This window comes from Chiloscyllium plagiosum, unplaced genomic scaffold, assembly GCF_037043375.1.
Source record: "Chiloscyllium plagiosum isolate Xiang-an unplaced genomic scaffold, Cpla_swu_hap1 HiC_scaffold_11, whole genome shotgun sequence".
Classification (NCBI taxonomy): Eukaryota; Metazoa; Chordata; class Chondrichthyes; order Orectolobiformes; family Hemiscylliidae; genus Chiloscyllium; species Chiloscyllium plagiosum.
The window spans coordinates 80,065,344-80,082,606 of NW_028270149.1; the positions used below are offsets into that span (position 1 = coordinate 80,065,344).

General features: G+C 40.9%; 1 protein-coding gene across 2 annotated transcripts in view; it reads right to left on the bottom strand.

Annotated features, from left to right (window-relative positions):
- LOC122557095 (sodium- and chloride-dependent neutral and basic amino acid transporter B(0+)-like) overlaps positions 1-17,263 on the bottom strand; it is a 53,768-nt gene that overhangs the window by 20,495 nt on the left and 16,010 nt on the right. Inside the window, exons 4-8 of one of the 2 annotated variants that reach the window (XR_015758693.1) lie at positions 10,302-10,427; positions 9,524-9,642; positions 7,974-8,073; positions 5,847-5,954; positions 5,591-5,761 (exon numbers count right to left, since the gene is read on the bottom strand). Coding sequence is in view for 1 of the 2 variants with exons in the window: in XM_087992226.1 (XP_087848352.1) it covers positions 9,596-9,642; positions 10,364-10,427 (111 nt within the window). In the remaining variant the exon portion in view is untranslated. The remainder of the gene's footprint in view (positions 1-5,590; positions 5,762-5,846; positions 5,955-7,973; positions 8,074-9,523; positions 9,643-10,301; positions 10,428-17,263) is intronic. The other variant, XM_087992226.1, reaches the window with a different exon arrangement.

Sequence of the window (17,263 nt, forward strand, 5' to 3'; positions counted from 1 at the left end):
TATTTACCCATTTCTGAAATTATAATTTCCAGAAATACTGCTGCCTTGGCTTCCTAATTTGATAATTTATTTTCTTTTCACTTAATTATGCAGTACCTCAATGTTGTTTTATTCTCCTGACCTTAAAGGATTTCTTTTTTGCAGCATAACAATGCTGTTACTGTGTATTGCTATCCAGTAGGGTTTTCTCATGTTTATATCGTCAAAGTAGACTATTCCCACCTTGTTTGCAAATTAATGAATGGGTCCCACTTCTTTGTGGCAAAATATAATACTTCCCATTTTTTGCTGCATATGGGTTTAAAGATAATCCCATTCATTTTAATGTGTTCTAACAGATGAATCTCAATCTATTGATTCTGTCTTGCCAAACATTGCCATGAGTTAATCGTCTTGAAATTGTGTATGAGATACCTTCAAAGCTTACCAGAACTCACCACGTCACAGATTACTCATTCTATCAGTCTATCAAGGCAGGCCATTGATGGGTCACATCCGCCATATCTTTCCTGGCAAGGATTTAAATGGCTCACTTTGTTGAGTGGGGTTGAGGAAACCCACTTGGTCATCCAACGAGAAGAAGCCCTTGTCCTAACTGAGGTGTTGAATTAACAACTAGGTACACCTTCCACTGAATCCAAGTATTCATTTGGATCAAATCCGTCTGCACCAAACCAGTGGTTATTGGCTGGGAACCCAGGCAGTGCAGACTGTAAGTGGGAACTGTAAGACCATAAGACATTGGAGCAGAAATTAGGTCCTTCAGCCCATTGAGTCTGCTTTGCCATTCAATCATGGCTGATAAGTTTCTCAACCCCATTCTCCTACTTTCTCCCCATAATCCTTGATCCCCTTGATACTCAAGAACCTATCTGTCTCAGTCTCAAATATACTCAATAGCCTGGACTCCACAGCCTTCTGTGGCAGTGAATTCCATGGATTTACCACTCTCTGGTTGACGTAGTTTCTACTTATATCTGTTCTAAAAGGTCTTCACTTTACTCGAAGGTTGTGCTCTCGGGTCCAAGTCTCTCCTACCAATGGAAACATCTTCCCAACATCTACTCTGTCCAGCCCACTCAGTATTCTGTAAGTTTCAATTAGATTCCCCCTCATTCCTCTAAATTCCACTGAGTATAGACCCAGCGTCCTCAAATGTTCTTCATATGTTAAGCTTTTCATTCCTCAGACTATTCTCGGGAACCTCTTCTGAACATATTCCAGGACCATTACATGCTTCCTGAGATGTGACACCCAAATACTCCAAACGTGGTCTGACTAGAACCTTATACAGCCTCAAAAGTACATCCCTGTACTTATATATTCAAGTCCTCTCAAAATAAATGCCACCATTGCATTTGCCTGCCTAATTACTGACTCAACCTGCAAGTTTAACTTGAGAGAATCTTGGACTAGAACTCCCAAGTCTCTTTTGTGCTTCAGACTTCTAAACTTTCTCCTCATTTAGAAAATAGTCCATGCCACTATTCTTCCAACCAAAGCGTATGACCTCATACTTTCCCACATTGTACTCCATCTGCCACTTCTGTGCCCACTCTCCCAAACTGTCCATATCCTTCTGCAGCCTCCTTGCCTCCTCAATGCTACCCATCCCTCTACCTATCTTTGTATCATCTGCAAATTTAGCCAGAATGACCTCAGTTCCTTCATCTAGATCATTAATGTATAAACATCCATTGGCTTTCCTTGATCTAACCTGCTTGTTACTTCTTCAAAGAACTCTATCCACAAAGTACAGAGATTGGAATCTTGTGTTTTATCAACAGGACTCAGGGAGGAACATGACTGAATGCTCAGTCATTCTCACCAGCCCCATCCTGCCCCAAATGGATGCCCATGTTTACAGAGGGCATGGGAAACATCAGCAAACTTCACCTCACCACCTCAACTGCAACCCCCTCCCCCACCATGGTAGACATTGTTAAAGAGGCCATCAATAGTAGGTTTTATTAATCAAGATCCTATCCTTCCACCCAAATCAGGGTGACATCTTCAATATGGCAGTTCTTAACACATTCCTCAGCTTTAACTCTTTCCGCACCTTCTATGACAAGTATTCATTTGGATCAGATCCATCTGCACCAAACTAGTGGTTATTGGCTGGGCACCCAGGCAGTACAGACTGTAAGTGAGAACTGTGAGAGCAGGAGCTCCTGTCCACAATGTACAGAGACTGGAATCCTGTGTATTATCACCAGGACTCATGGAGAAACATGACTGAACACTCATGATGCAGGAACTTGAATGCTCAGTAATTCCCATCAGCCTCACCCTGCCCCAAATTGATGCCCATGTTTACAGTGGGCACAGAAAACTTCAGCAAACCTTATACCTGGATCTTGGCTGAGGTGCTGACTGACCAAGAGAGCACTCAATGAAGTGACACTGATTGTATTCCAGAATGACTGTGGAATTTCAGGACCATTGCTTACCAATTGAACAGGAATTTTCCTTTGAGCTGTCACTTCTCAGAAGGTGCACACAGTTTGGGTCTTCTGTAGAGTCAGGCTTCTTCCTGTATCTTTCCCCTTTGTGTTGTTCCAAGTAGGGACCCCAATCAGGGCAAGCAGCAGAATATTGAGATTGATCTTGAAAAACCTGTACTAAAACCAGGAAATGTTTTATCTAGATTTACTAGAAAACTATTGAATCCCATTTCAGATTGCAGCTTCCTCTTGTCACAGTCAGACAAAAGCAAAAATCTGCAATGCAGAAGACATAATTCTGAATCTGAGAGATAGATTTTGAGACAGTCCAAACTCTGACTCTGTAAGATACTTAAATAGTACGTGAATTACTTGAGAATTTAATGCACACAACCTGACAAACTATGATCCATGAACTGTGATACAAAATACAGAACAAAGTGGACCTTTCATTTTATGTTTGCTAAATTAAGAATACCTGCAGTTTGCAAGATATTGTAATTATTTGCAAGCTGGCATCTTCATATTTGTGCAACTATGTTAAAACAAAGAACAAAGAAAATTAAGCACAGGAACAGGCCCTTCAGCCCTTCAAGCCTGCGCTGATCAAGATCCTCTATCTAAACCGGTTGCCTATTTTCTAAGGATCTGTATCACTCTGCTTCCTATCCATTCATGTATCTGTCTCGATACATCTTAAGTGATGCTATTATGCCCGCCTCTACCACCTCCACTGGCAACGCGTTCCACACACCCACCACCCTCTGCATAAAGACCTTTCCATACATATCTCCCTTAAGCTTTTCCCCCTCAGCTTGAACTCATGACCCCTAGTAACTGTGTCCGCACTCCGAGAAAAAGCTTCTTGTTATCCAACCTGTCAATACCTCTAATGATTTTGTAGACCTCAATCAGGTCTCCCCTCAATCTGCATCTATCTAATGAAAATAATCCTATTCTACTCAACCTCTCTTCATAGCTAGCACCCTCCATACCAGGCAACATCCTGGTGAACCTCTGATGCAGCCTCTCCAAAGCATCCACATCATTTTAATAATGAGACGACCAGAACTGTACCCAGTATTCCAAATGTGGCCGAACCAAAGTCCTATACAACTGTAACATGACCTGCCAACTCATGTACTCAATACCCCATCTGATGAAGGAAAGCAAGCCTTATGCCTTCTTGACCACTCTATCGACCTGCATTGCCACCTTCAGAGTTTGATGGACCTGTACACCCAGATCTCTCCGTACATCAATTTTCCCCAGGGCTTTTCCATTTACCATATAGTTTGCTCTCAAATTGGATCTTCCAAAATGCATCACTTTGCATTTGCCCGGATTGAACTCCACCTGTCATTTCTCCACCCTACTCTCCAATTTATCTTTATTCTACTGCATTCTCTGACAGTCCCCTTCACTATCTACTACTCCATTAATCTTAGTGTCATCTGCAAACTTGCTAATCAGACTACCTATACCTTCCTCCAGATCATTTATATATATCACAAACAACAGTGGTCCCAGCATGGATCCCTGTGGAACACCACTGGTCACAATTTGCTATTTCGAGAAATTACGTTCCACTACTACTTTCTGACTCCTGTTGCCCAGCCAGTTCTCTATCCATCTAGCTAGTACACCCTGGGCCCCATACAACTTCACTTTCTCCATCAGCTTACCATTGGGAACTCTATCAAACGCCTTACTGAAGTCTATCTATGTGACATCCACAGCATTTCCCTCATCAATCAACTTTGTCACTTCCTCAAAGAATTCTATTAAGTTGGTAGGACACGACCTTCCCTGCACAAAACCACGCTGCCTATTGGATATGTCCATTTTCTTCCAAATGGGAATAGATCATATCACTATCTTCTCCAACAGTTTCCCTACCACTGACGTCAGGCTCACCGGTCTATAATTACCTGGATTATCCCTGCTACCCTTCTTAAACAAGCGGACAACATTAGCAATGCTGCAGTTTTCCAGGAACTCACCATGTTCAAGTATGCTGCAAAGATATCAGTTAATGCCCCAGCTATTTTTTGTCTCGCTTTCCTCAGTAACCTGGGATAGATCTTATCCAGATTTGGGGACTTGTCCGCCTTAACACCTTTTAGAATATCCAACACTTCCTCCCTCCTTATGCTGACTGGACCTAGAGTAATTAACATCTACCCCTAACCTCAAAGGTCCGCAATGTCCCTCTCCTCAATCAATACTGACACAGAGTACTCATTAAGAATCTCACCCACTTTCTCTAACTCTACACATAACTTCCCTCCTTTGTCCTTTGGTGGGCCAACCCTTTCTCTAGTTACCCTTTTGCTCCTTTTTCTGAATAAAAGACCTTGGGATTGTCCTTAAAGTTACTTGCTAAAAGTATCCCAAGACCTCTTTTAGCCCTCTTAATTAAAACCTTTGTTTTAATCATGTAAATGTTATAAATTTTGCTTTTTTTTCTAACACTGGAGTCTTCATAGTCCTATCAGACCATAGGGCTGCTCTCTCATTAGAGAGTGAGGTGACTGGTGGTGGTTTACGCTGAGGTTGTTTACACCGTGCCTCAGACAAGGGGAGAGTTCCTGGAGGAGAGTTCTTCATGGTAACCTCAGCTGGTACAAGAATTGTCACCAGCTCACCATCGAACTAACTGAACTAACCAACCCACCTTGTTTTAGTTGTTTAATCAACACAATTCATCTGGTTTGTTATGAACTCTTGTTACTTTCAGGCAAAGAGCCTTTGTAATTTTACTATTTTTCCTCACTCTGACCCTAACTGCTGTGCATTCTTAGGGTTATACGTTCTGTTTCTCACTGTCACACTTTGCAGTTATCCTTACCTGATCCTTACATGATCCAGGATCAATGGTGTGTCTTTTCTCTTTAACATTGTGAAATACACCTCAGTGAAGTCTTCACACACACAAATCCCAGTGCACACCCATTACTCCAGCTTCAATCCCTAACCAAGATGGTATTCACAGTGAACTAAACTGAGCATGAGTGGAAGCAGAACAAGTGGATATCTTGACTTTGAAAGGATATGCTGTGTGTTGAACCTATTGGAACTCTAAAGCCTAATTTGTGTTCTCTGGTGCTTAACTGTTAAAAGATTTCAAAGCTGTCCCTCACCTGCCACAAGGTGGGGCCCTCAGCTTGGACAACTCTCACCATGGCCACAATGGGGATCCACATAATACAGAAGATGGCCAAACACCAGCCCAGTGCTCCTGACCAGACAGGGTATTCAACAGGTCCAAATGTTGGAGGGGTGAGTGTTGCTAAGGACCAGATTAAAACTGCCTGAATGAAAAGGTACAAAACTAGATCAGAATGAGAGATTGATTATTTTCAGTTTAAATCATAATAATGTGTAACAGCTCCTTACCACCAGCAAACATGAAGAGATCAGAATCCAACAGATTCTCCACCAGAGCCAGGAGTCAAATCCTTTCCCCAATCATCATCTCAATGTCCTTGATGAATCTGTTTATCCCTATACACAACAAGGAAGCAGAGAGACACCATCACTCGCTCTGTCCTGTCTTCAGGGCAGCTTGTTTACTGTTGAAGCTCATCTTGTACAGGATGGCACAGATGAACAGGTTAAACCAGAGAAGGGATCGCTCAGCATTTCAAACAGGATAAGAAAATTGATCCCTGTCACCAACTGATTGATCTTTCTCTCCCATTGTCCATCCCAGCACAAATCGGAAACATGAGTTTTTCCTGGAATGAGTTCTTCTTGGGCGAAGAAGGTAACGTGGAATTTGAAACACAAACAGATCAATCATGACCGTATTGATGGTGGAGCAGGCTTGAGGGGCCGAATGGTCTATTTCTGTTGTTGCTCACATGTTTCTGTATTTAGGACTTGTTACAAATATTTCAGTTTCATATTTTACAAGTCCTTAGAGACGTTGACAGGTCATGATCATGGTAGAGGAAACTATTCAAGTTGGGAGAGGAAATATGAATAACCTCAAGACTACTCTCTGTATCACTGGCAAACTGACACAGGATAAATAAAACAATGGAGTTAAATGTGTGGCTCAGATTGGTGTGGGAGGTATAGGGTTCAGTTCATGGGACACTAGGATAGTACTGTGATAGAAGGAAACTGTTCCATTGGGGTGGACAGGCCTCAGTTGACCCATACTTGAATCAGTGCCCTGGCAAATTGAGCAACAAGGGCTGTGGAGGATTCTTTGGGGCTTTACTCTGAGTGGAGGTGGTGAGGGTCCAGGAGAGAGAACAATAAGCTGACCAAGGAAAACGATTATGTGGCTTTATAAGGCAACCCCTTGGATAATGATACTCAGAGTAAACAATAAGGGACAAGACTGTCTAAGAACATACAATCAGCAGGAAATGAAGTCAAAAGATGGGGAGGTGCAGATGGTGTAAAGGAAAGTTCATGGCTCTTTACTTAAATGTACATGCTATTCGGAACAATCTAAATGAGTTAATGGCACAAAGAGGTAAGACTTTATAACCATTATGGAAACATGGTTGTAAGGAGATCAAAGATCAGAGAAATGTGGCTTTTCAGATGGAAGGAAAGAATGTTGGAGTAGCTTTGTCAGTATCAGGTGTGATAAAAAATCTATTGGATAATGTAGATTCCATATGGGTGTAGGTGAGAAATAACCAAAGAAAGGAAAGTACTTATGGGAGTAATCCATAGCTCACCCCAATTATAGAGCTGTACAGCATGGAAATAGACCCTTCGGTCCAACTCGTCCATGGTGACGAGCTATCCTAAATTAATCTAGTCCTATTTGCCAGCAGTTTGCACATATCCTTCTCAACACTTCCTATCTATATACCAGCCAGATGTCTTTTAAAATGTTATGATATTAAAGTGTCGGTGTTAGACTAGGGTGGACAAAGTTAAAAATCAGACAATATCAGGTCTGTTGGACTATAACCTGTAATTGTACCAGCCTCCACCACATCCTTGAACAGCTCATTCCACACATGCACCACCCTCTGCAAGAAAAAGTTGCTCTTTAGGTCCTTTTTAAATATTTCCCCTCTCAGCTTAAACTTATGCCTTCAAGTTTTGGACTCCGCTACCCCGGGGTAAAGACCATGGCTAAACACCATATCCATGCCCTTCATTGTTTTATAAACTTCTATAACGTTACCCCTGAGCCTCAGATGCTCTTTGGAAAATAGCCCCAGCCTATTCAACCTTTCCCAAAAGCTAAACCCTCCAACTCTGGGAACATACTTGTAAATCTTTTCTGAAACATTTCAAGTTTCACAATATCCTTCCCATAGTAGGGAGACCAAAACTGAACACAGTATTCCAAAAGTGGTCTAATCAATGTCGTGCAAACCGCATTTAACAAAGAAGAGCACTTGAATTCCCATCACTTTCTGATATAAAGAGCTATCTACACATCCAGCAGCCAATTCATTTGGTCTGATTTTATTAAAGAAACTTTTAAGTCCACAAAGTCCACAAATTTAATTGATTTTGTTTCAGTATTTTCCAAGATTCGCTGACCATTAATCCAGCTGAGACCGATGAGTTGTAGGAGAGCTGTTATAAGGAGAATCCAGTCCGTAGCGTAATGATCGACAAAATTTAACAAGTAAATCCCAGCCTAAAATTATATGGAAAATTGAAAAATGTTACACAGGAAAATTATTAAGTACTCTTACTTTCAAATTCAGACTTTAAAGAGATTATAAATATGAAGACCTTTGGGTATTTACGAAAAACATAATTCTAATTAAAGCAAAATCCTGCAGATGATGGAAATCTGAAACAACCACAGAAAATACTGGAGAAACTTTCCAGGTCTGGCAGCATCTGTGCAGAGAGAAACTGAGTTACTGTTCCGAGTCTGGCATGACTCATTGTCAGAAATGTTCCAACACAATTCTAACTTGATGCTCAATATTCACTCATTCATTTATGTCTGGGCATCTATTACATTGTTGTTCTTTCTTCTACATTGGTAACTAAATGTGATTTTTGAAAATGAGAGATCAGAATTTACTTGCAGTGTTCTAAATGTGATTTCACATAGGTCAAATGCTTTCTAGATTTAGAATGATCACCCTTTCTTAACCCTCTGTCTCCAGATTTAACTGCCTGAGAACATTGGGGGGTATTTTCTTAAATCCCATGAAAACAATGATCTCTCTCAGTATCTCAAAGTTCAGCAATTTAACTTTGAGATCCTCTACAAACCAGGCAGGAAAATAGTTTCTTCAGACACAATGAGAGGTGTACCAAAGCCAAATGAGACTGTGACGGTTTTGCTAAATTGACAAAACATTACATGAGAAAATATAGTCAATATGAATACAATAAGTATTGGACAACAGAACTGCAACCGCTTCAATAAAAACAGATAACTGATGGCATTTTGGGAAGTTATTATTGATGTCAGGCTTGATGTGACACAAGAGGTGCCAGATGCTTGTAGCTGAAGCTCTTTACCAAGCTATATTGCCACATTATACCGGGGCATTTGGGCATAGAGTGAAAAAAGGCATCTGTATAGCTCACTGTGTATTGATCGGAACACTGAGATGTCAGTGAGAATATGTCATAGTCACCCACCATGTCAACAGAAAGAACCTCTCTACCCTTATAAGATTGCATTGTAACCTTGGTTGAAGTTTGCAACATTTATTTCCCATCAATGGTGACAATTTTCACTAAGTCACTGACTAATTTTCTAATTTTCCAACCACCAGACATTGGAAGGATAACTCAACTATACCAATAGCAGTCACCACATGGAGAAAGGATATTCCATTCAGTGATAACAAATGTGTCTGCTGAGAAATCTTATAACATAATAAACAGAATTGTGGTCCTGTTTCCCAGTCCTAGTGTGAGATTAGAATGTCTGAGAGCGAACTCAGAATCACAGCAACATGTCAATATGACAAGATCACTGCACAACATTAAACAGCTGCAAAAGGAAAGGACCCAGAGCACAAGCTCTTCCTGTATTACTTCATCCCATGAATTTGATCAACTTTTAAGAGTTACTGAGTACATGTGATAGCAGCTTAAATCACTGAAATACAACCTACCTGTGTCACACATAGAAGGCCAAGCAGATAAAATAATGAACAAACTCCAGCTGTCAGAAGAAGGCGCTTTGATCACAGCAATGTAGGGAACTGGTCCTGCAGGGCTGTCATAACTGTTTCTGATGAAGAAAATGTCAAATGAAGTGATTAATTAATAACTTGCACAATGACAGGACAAAACATCACTGGACACACCAAAGCCCTGGGAGTTTGGAGTAAAAGGTTTCTGCATCCATTTCTCTAGCCCTGAGTCATGTATTTTTTTCCCCAATCCTGGTGCTCTAATGCAGAGGATAACTGCACCATCATTATTCTCAGATATCACGTAGGGTGTTTCAACATGAGTGAGTTTCAACATTAGTAAGTGAGTTTGCTGACCATCCTGTTCACTGTGAGGCAGGTAAATAAAAGTCCTCATCTCTTCAACAGCAGTATTTGTCTCAATTAAATGTGAAGGGATAAATTCTAGGCATGAGGGCAAAGAAAAGAGATGGAACATGAACATCAAGATTGAAACCACCATAATAGATATCAAACAGATTGCATTATGAAATTGTTCAGATGTCGTGTGATTTTCTTTCCCCCGAATTTTACTTCAAAGCAGTTGCTAATCATTAAGACAAAGATTGATTCTTCTTTCAGACAACGATGAAACAATTGCTACAAAGAAATATTAGGCATTTATCCACTGACATCACCGACAGCAGTTTTTTGCTCAATTCGGTCATAATTCTTTCAAAAGAAATCAGTTATTTAAATGATGCAATGCTATTTTTACCTAAACCTCCAAACTCTGTGTCAACTCCCAGAGTGAACAGCATGAAGAAAAATAAAACAGACCATAATGGTGCCCACGGCAACTGTGCAAGGGCCTCTGGGTAGGCAATGAAGACCAAACTGAAACCTGGACAGTGGATAGAATTGAAAAGGTACAATTAATGTTGCGGTAAACTGGTTAGTGACTTAAAATCCACTTAATTTATTATTGCTTAATTTGTCAACATTTGCAAAATTGTTCATTTCACCAGCCTTCAATGATGTGCTGATATATGTTTACAATATAAATAATTAGAAATACATAACCAATCAATCTCAATTAAGGCAAAAAAATCTTATATGCTGTTGAGAGTGGCATTTTAAAACAGAGAAGACTTTTGGAGAATCAGGAATGGGAGAGAAATAATTGAACAGATAATTTAGTGCAGTGCATTTCTTAATTTGTTAGGGGTTGCAAAGTGTAGTTGCACAAATGGACCTTGGTAACCTTTTCATTAAGTCACTGATGACTAACGTGTATGGACAGCAAGCTGTTAGGAAGCCTCATGGAATGTCAGCTTGTATAGCAAGAGAATTTGAATAAAGGAATAGTGAAGTCTTGCTTCAATTGTTTAGGAGCTTGGTTAGAGTTGAAAAGTGTGGTGCTGGGAAAAGCACAGCATCCCAGGAGCAGGAGAGTCAATGTGTCAGTTAAAAGCCCTTCATGATGAATATGGATAAGGGAGGGGACTGAGAAATTTTTGGGCTGGGGGGGAGTATGGTGGTACAGAAGATGGACAGGTAGAACAGGACAAGAGGGCAATGCCAAAATGGAAGGTGGGATCTGGGATGGTGGGCCAGGGTGGGGAGATTTGGAAACTGGTGAAGTTAATGTTGATGCTACGTTGGTGGAGGGTCCCAAGGCGGAAGATGATGTGTGCTTCCTCCGGTTGGCAGGTGGCTTTGATTTGGTGGTGGAGGGGGTCTAGGATTTGCATTTCCTCGGGGGAGTGGGAAGGGGAGTTGAAGTGTTTGGCCACAGGGAGGTGGGATTGTTCAATGCATGTGAACCAGAAATGTTCCCCGAACCATTCCGTGCATTGGGTCTCGGTCTCCCCGATGTAAAGGAGACCACATCGAGAGTAATGGATGAAGTAAATGAGGTTTGAGGGAGTGCAGTAAAATCTCTACCGGATTTGAAATTATCCTTTATAGCCTTGGACAAAGGGGAGGTGGAGGTGTGGGTGCAGGTTTTGCACCTCGTGCAGTGGCAAGGGCAGGTGTTGGGTGCAGGGGGTGGGTTGGTGGAAATTGTGGACCTAACAAGGAAATCACAGATGGAAAGGTATCTGTAGAATGCAGGGAGGAAAATATATCTCTGTTGGTGGGATCTGTATGTAGGTGGCAAAAATAATGGAGGACAATGCACTGTATCTAGAGATTCATGGGGTGGAATGTGAGGACCACAGAGGGAGGGTTCCATCCTTGTTGCGGTTGGGGGGTGGGGTTCAAGGGCAGAGGTGCGGGAAGTAGAGGAGAGCTTGATTCAACCACACCTGGAATACTGTGTACAGTTTGGTCTCCTTTTCTCAGGAAAGGTATCATTGCCATAGAAGGATTGCAATGAAAGTTTCCCAGACATGTTTCCAAGTTGGCACAACTATCCGATGAAGAAAGATTGCGAAAACTGGATCTATATTCTCTAGAATTTTGTAGAATAAAAGGTCATCACTTTGAAACTTGCAAAACAGTTAAAGAAGTCTGAAGCTGAAGATGTGTAATGTACCTTTAAGAGAGAGTGAAAGCTGTTTTGCACTGAAAGCTTGCAGGCATCTGTCATGTGACTGATTAGCAGTCTCAGAGTGTACTGGGAAATTGAAAATATGTAACATTTGGCCGTAAATTAGATACCTCTGTTGTTTTCACCACAATTCAAATCTAATCGATCAATTTAAATTATGCCCCAGGATACTAAAACCCAATCGAGTTTGAATTTAATACTTTTGCCAACCTCGAACCAATGAGGTGATCCAATATTTGGGGCATAAAGAAGCAGATATTTTGACAGAGAGCGACCAAGTGCCACCGGCAGACTAACTGCCAGCAACATACTCTCTATCAAAGGCACCTTTTTCACATGAAACATCTTTGCAGCAAAAGACTGAAGATGACCCAGGGAGATCCACGGCCAGAGGAAGACAGACACCGAAAGCAACAGTCACTGTCTGGTTTTGAAATTAAGTTGATGCAATTTTAATATGGGTTTTTATGGGAACAGTATATTGTTACAGAGTATAAGGTAGATAACAAACATTTAAGAGAAAGGAGCATTAGAGTTGTTGTTTAATATTCATTTTTAAATTTAAAGAATAAATTGATATTTTTTTCTTTAAATAGTGAAATTTGGGAGTTCTCTGTCTCTCATATTTTATCAGATTATGGGGCGAGGTGAGTTCTTCTGGGTGTTTGGTTTAATTAGCAGAAGGATTCACTGCCGTGTCGTAACAAGAATGACAGGATAACTTCAAAGAAGATGTTTCTTGTGCCCCAGAATGTAAAACCAGGGAGCACAATTTTAAAATGAAAGGGGATGTCACTTAGGGCCAAGATGAGGAGAAATCAGTTTACTCAGGGGGTTGAAACATTCTCCACCTCAGAGGGCTATGAAAGCTCAGTCTTTGAGTAGATTTAAGACAGAGATTGATATAATTTGGGGGAGGAAGGGGGGGTTGGGTGCTGCCCTAGTGGTATTATCACTGATCTGTTAATACAGAGACCCAGAATATTTTGGGCACCTGGAATCAAATCCCACCATTTCAGATGATACAACTTGAATTCAATAACAATCTGGAATTAAGAGACTAACGATGGCCATGAATCCACTGTCAATTGTCATAAAAAACAAATGTTTCTCTGACATCCTTTAGGGAACGAAACTGCCAATCTAATCTGGCCTACATGTGACTCCAGACCCAAGCCAGATGACTCTTAACTGCCCTCAAGGTAATTAGGGATTGATAATAAATGCTAATCTAGACAATCACACCCTCATCTCATGAATATATTTTGAAAAAAAGATTCCCAGTGATGTACAGGGGCAGTGAATGAAATGAGTAAAAGGCAATGATCATTCAGGATTATACGGAGTAGAAAGGCAGACTAGACTGACTGAATGGCCTACCCCTGTTCCTATGTTCCTGCCAGGTTGTAGAACCACTCAGTGATCAGGCTATTGGAATCATCAGATTGGTGTATGAACTATGTTTTATAACTTTACCCAGAATCATAGAATCCTTACAGCACGGTAATATACCATTAGGTCGATTGAGTCTGCACCAACCCTCTGAAGAGCATCCCACCTAGCCCCAGCCCCCCACCCTATCCCTGCATTACCCTAGCCTGCACAATCCTGGACATTACCAGACAATTTAGCATTGCCAATCCACCTAACCTGCACATCTTTGGACTGTGAGAGGAAACCAGAGCACCGAGAGGAAACCCACACAGACATGGGGAGAACGTGCAAACTCCACACAGCCAGATAGTCACCTAAGGCTGGATTCAAACCCAGGTCCCTGATGCTGAAAGGGAGCAGTGCTAACCACTGAGCCACTGTGCAGCCCTGGTCATTATTACTTACTTATTACAGCATCATCAATAGATATAACTGGCATTACACAGAACGTTTATATGAAATGGTTTTTCACATGAAAAACTTTCTGAAAAATGTGCTTTCAACAATTTATAATCTGAGACCACAATACAGTACTTTAATTGATGCCATAAATAAACAAAAGTGGTTCAGATTAGAAATACATGTTGATATTGTGGAATTCATTCAAATTTTCTTCATAAAACATTAAACATGGCTCATATAAAATGTAATTCTAAGTTAAATAACAGATCTTATACTGGACAATAATGTTAATTGATTGCTTTAATATTGCCGATCCTGTGGTTATTTTAAAAGCTCACTTTTAAGACCTAAGGTACAATCCCCGGCATTCCATTGCATTATTCAGCTCCAATTCCTGTCCAGTATAAATCAAACATCATGGCAATGTGTTGCTCTTCAGAACCTGGCTATCAATTTGGATCTGAGGCTTGATCATTGTGTCTAGACACTTGAACATCAGTGTGATTCACTTCAGAGAGCACATTAAAGCTGTTTGACTCTTAATACTTAGAACAGCTCTAATTTACCTGACTGTGCAACCTCTGAAACAGGCTTATCTAGTACATGAGCCATGTGTCCAAGGATGGAGATGATGACAAATCCAACAAACACACTCGTAGCACAATTAACCATGCAGACAACGATAGTATCTCTGTAGCAGTCGTTATGGAATGTGTTATGGGATGACAATGCTACTAAACTGCCCCAACCCACTGAAATGGAAAAGAAAATTTGCATTGCAGCATCTTTCCAGATCTGGTAAATAGAAAATAGAATTAGTGTCTGGAGGGAAATGAAACACAAACTTATTCAAAGGATATCATGATGTTAACCTTGAAAATAATATGAGGACACATATGCTTAATCCATGGTGAACTGACCAAAGTAGCTCCCTCTGGATTAACAGTATCTCTTATTAAACAGGACGGTCATCATTACTGTTAATCACTTACTGCCGAATTTCCCCTGGGGTGTCTGATATATTCTTCACCAGCCATGGTTTTCAGTGACTGACTCGGTTTTCAGAAGGCATTCAACAAAGTGTCACACGAAAGCCTGCTGCCGAAGTTAAAGGTGCTTAAGATAAAGGAGGTATGCCCCATGGATCAGTATTGGGACTTCAATTGTTTACGATTTAAATAGATAAATTGTAGTTGTGGACCAAGTAAAGTGTTTTAAATTTCTCAAATGGCACTAAAATGGTTTGCAGAGCAAAGTGAGAAGAGGACGTTTAAAGTCTGCAGAGGGATATAGATAGTTTAAGTGAGTGGCAAGGGTCTGGTAGATGGAGTACAATGTTAGGAAGTGTGGGATCATCCATTTTGGTCAGAATAACAAGAAAATGAACTATTATTAAATGGTGAAAAATTGCAGTATGCTGCAGAGCAGAGGGACCTGGATGTCCTTGTGAATGAATCACAAGTAGTTGGTTTGCAATTGCAGCAGTTAATTAAGAAGGCAAGTGGTTTATGGTCCTTCATTGCTGGAGGGTGGAGTTTAAAAACAGGGCGTCATAGAGTCATAGAGATGTACAGCATGGAAACAGACCCTTCGGTCCAACCTGTCCATGCCGGCTAGATATCCCAACCCAATCTAGTCCCACCTGCCAGCACCCGGCCCATATCCCTCCAAACCCTTCCTATTCATATACCCTACCAAATGCCTCTTAAATGTTGCAATTGTACCAGCCTCCACCACATCCTCTGGCAGCTCATTCCAGCTGGCAGCTGCGTGAAAAAGTTGCCCCTTAGGTCTCTTTTATATCTTTCCCCTCTCACCCTAAACCCATGCCCTCTAGTTCTGGACTCCCTGACCCCAGGGAAAAGACTTTGTCTATATATCCTACATGTCCCTCATAATTTTGTAAACATCTATAAGGTCACCCCTCAGCCTCCGACGCTCCAGGGAAAACTGCCCCAGCCTGTTTAGCCTCTCCCTGTAGCTCAAATCCTCCGACCCTGGCAATATCCTTGTAAATCTTTTCTGAACCCTTTCAAGTTTCACAAGACCTTTCTGATAGAAAGGAGACCAGAATTGCATGCAATTTCTGGAGGTTATGTTGCAGCTGTCTAGGGTGCTGGTGAGGACACACCTTGAGTACTGTGTACAGTTTTGGTCTCCTTATTTGAAAAATAATTTACTGGCACTGGATGGGGGTGCAGAGGAGGTTCACTGGGTTGATTCTGGACTTGAGAGGGTTGGCTTATGAGGAGAGATTGAGTAGACTAGGACTATACTCATTGGAATTTAGAAGAATGAGGGTGAATCTTACAGAAACATATAAAATTATGAAGGAATAGATAAAGTAGAAGCAGAGAGGTTGTTTTAACTGGCAGGTGAAATGAGAAGCAGGGGTATAGCCTCAAAATAAGGGAGTGCAGATTTAGGTCTGAGTTGAGGTGGATCTTCTTCACCCAAAGTGTTGTGAATCTGTGAAATTCCCTGCCCAGCAAAATGGTTGAGGCTAGCTCATTGAATGTTTTTAAGGCAAAGACAGATAGATTATTGATCAGTAAAAGAATTATGGGTATGGTCAGTGGCCGGACCATAAATGGAGCCGAGCCCACGAAGAGATCAGCCGTGATCTTATTGAATGGCGGGGTAGGCTCGATGGGCCGGATGGCCTACTCTTGCTCCTATTTCTTATGTTCTTAGTTCATTATTTGCAGCATTCGCACTGACACCATCATAGAACACCTTTCAGCATAAATAATGATTCATTTTAAAGTTGTAGCAATATCACAGCAACCAAAGTGGTTTAATATCAATTGGTCTCATGCAATAGTTGTTATTGGTCACTGTAAAACTACATTGTAATCTGCAAACTCATGTAGAAAGTAGATAAACAATATAAATGGAAATCAAATCCAATTGCTGTCAGAAAATTTGAGGAAGTAATAGTGTTCACTATTTTCTGTTCACAAACACTGCTGTGTTTTTGGACTGAATACAAAATTCCATCCGCTGTTATCCAGTCTATATTAGCCCACTGTCAGCTTCCTAAAATGGTATCTCCCAGTCAGCCTGTTTGTATTCACTGTGGTCAGTGAAATCGTTATCCTTACGCTGTAAACTCAGAAATCTGTTTCACGCAATATTACATTGAATAACCTTTTAATGATGTGCAAGTGTTTATTCACTACCAGTCACTATCTCTGGGAGTTAAATGAACTACTGGAAGAATGGATTCACAGTATTGAAGTCACCTACTCAAACTTACACTTTCTTTTCTGTCTCAGTCCTTGCATTGTTAAGTTCAAAATACTACAATCTGACTGGTTAAGGATATAATCAGTGACTTTCCAATG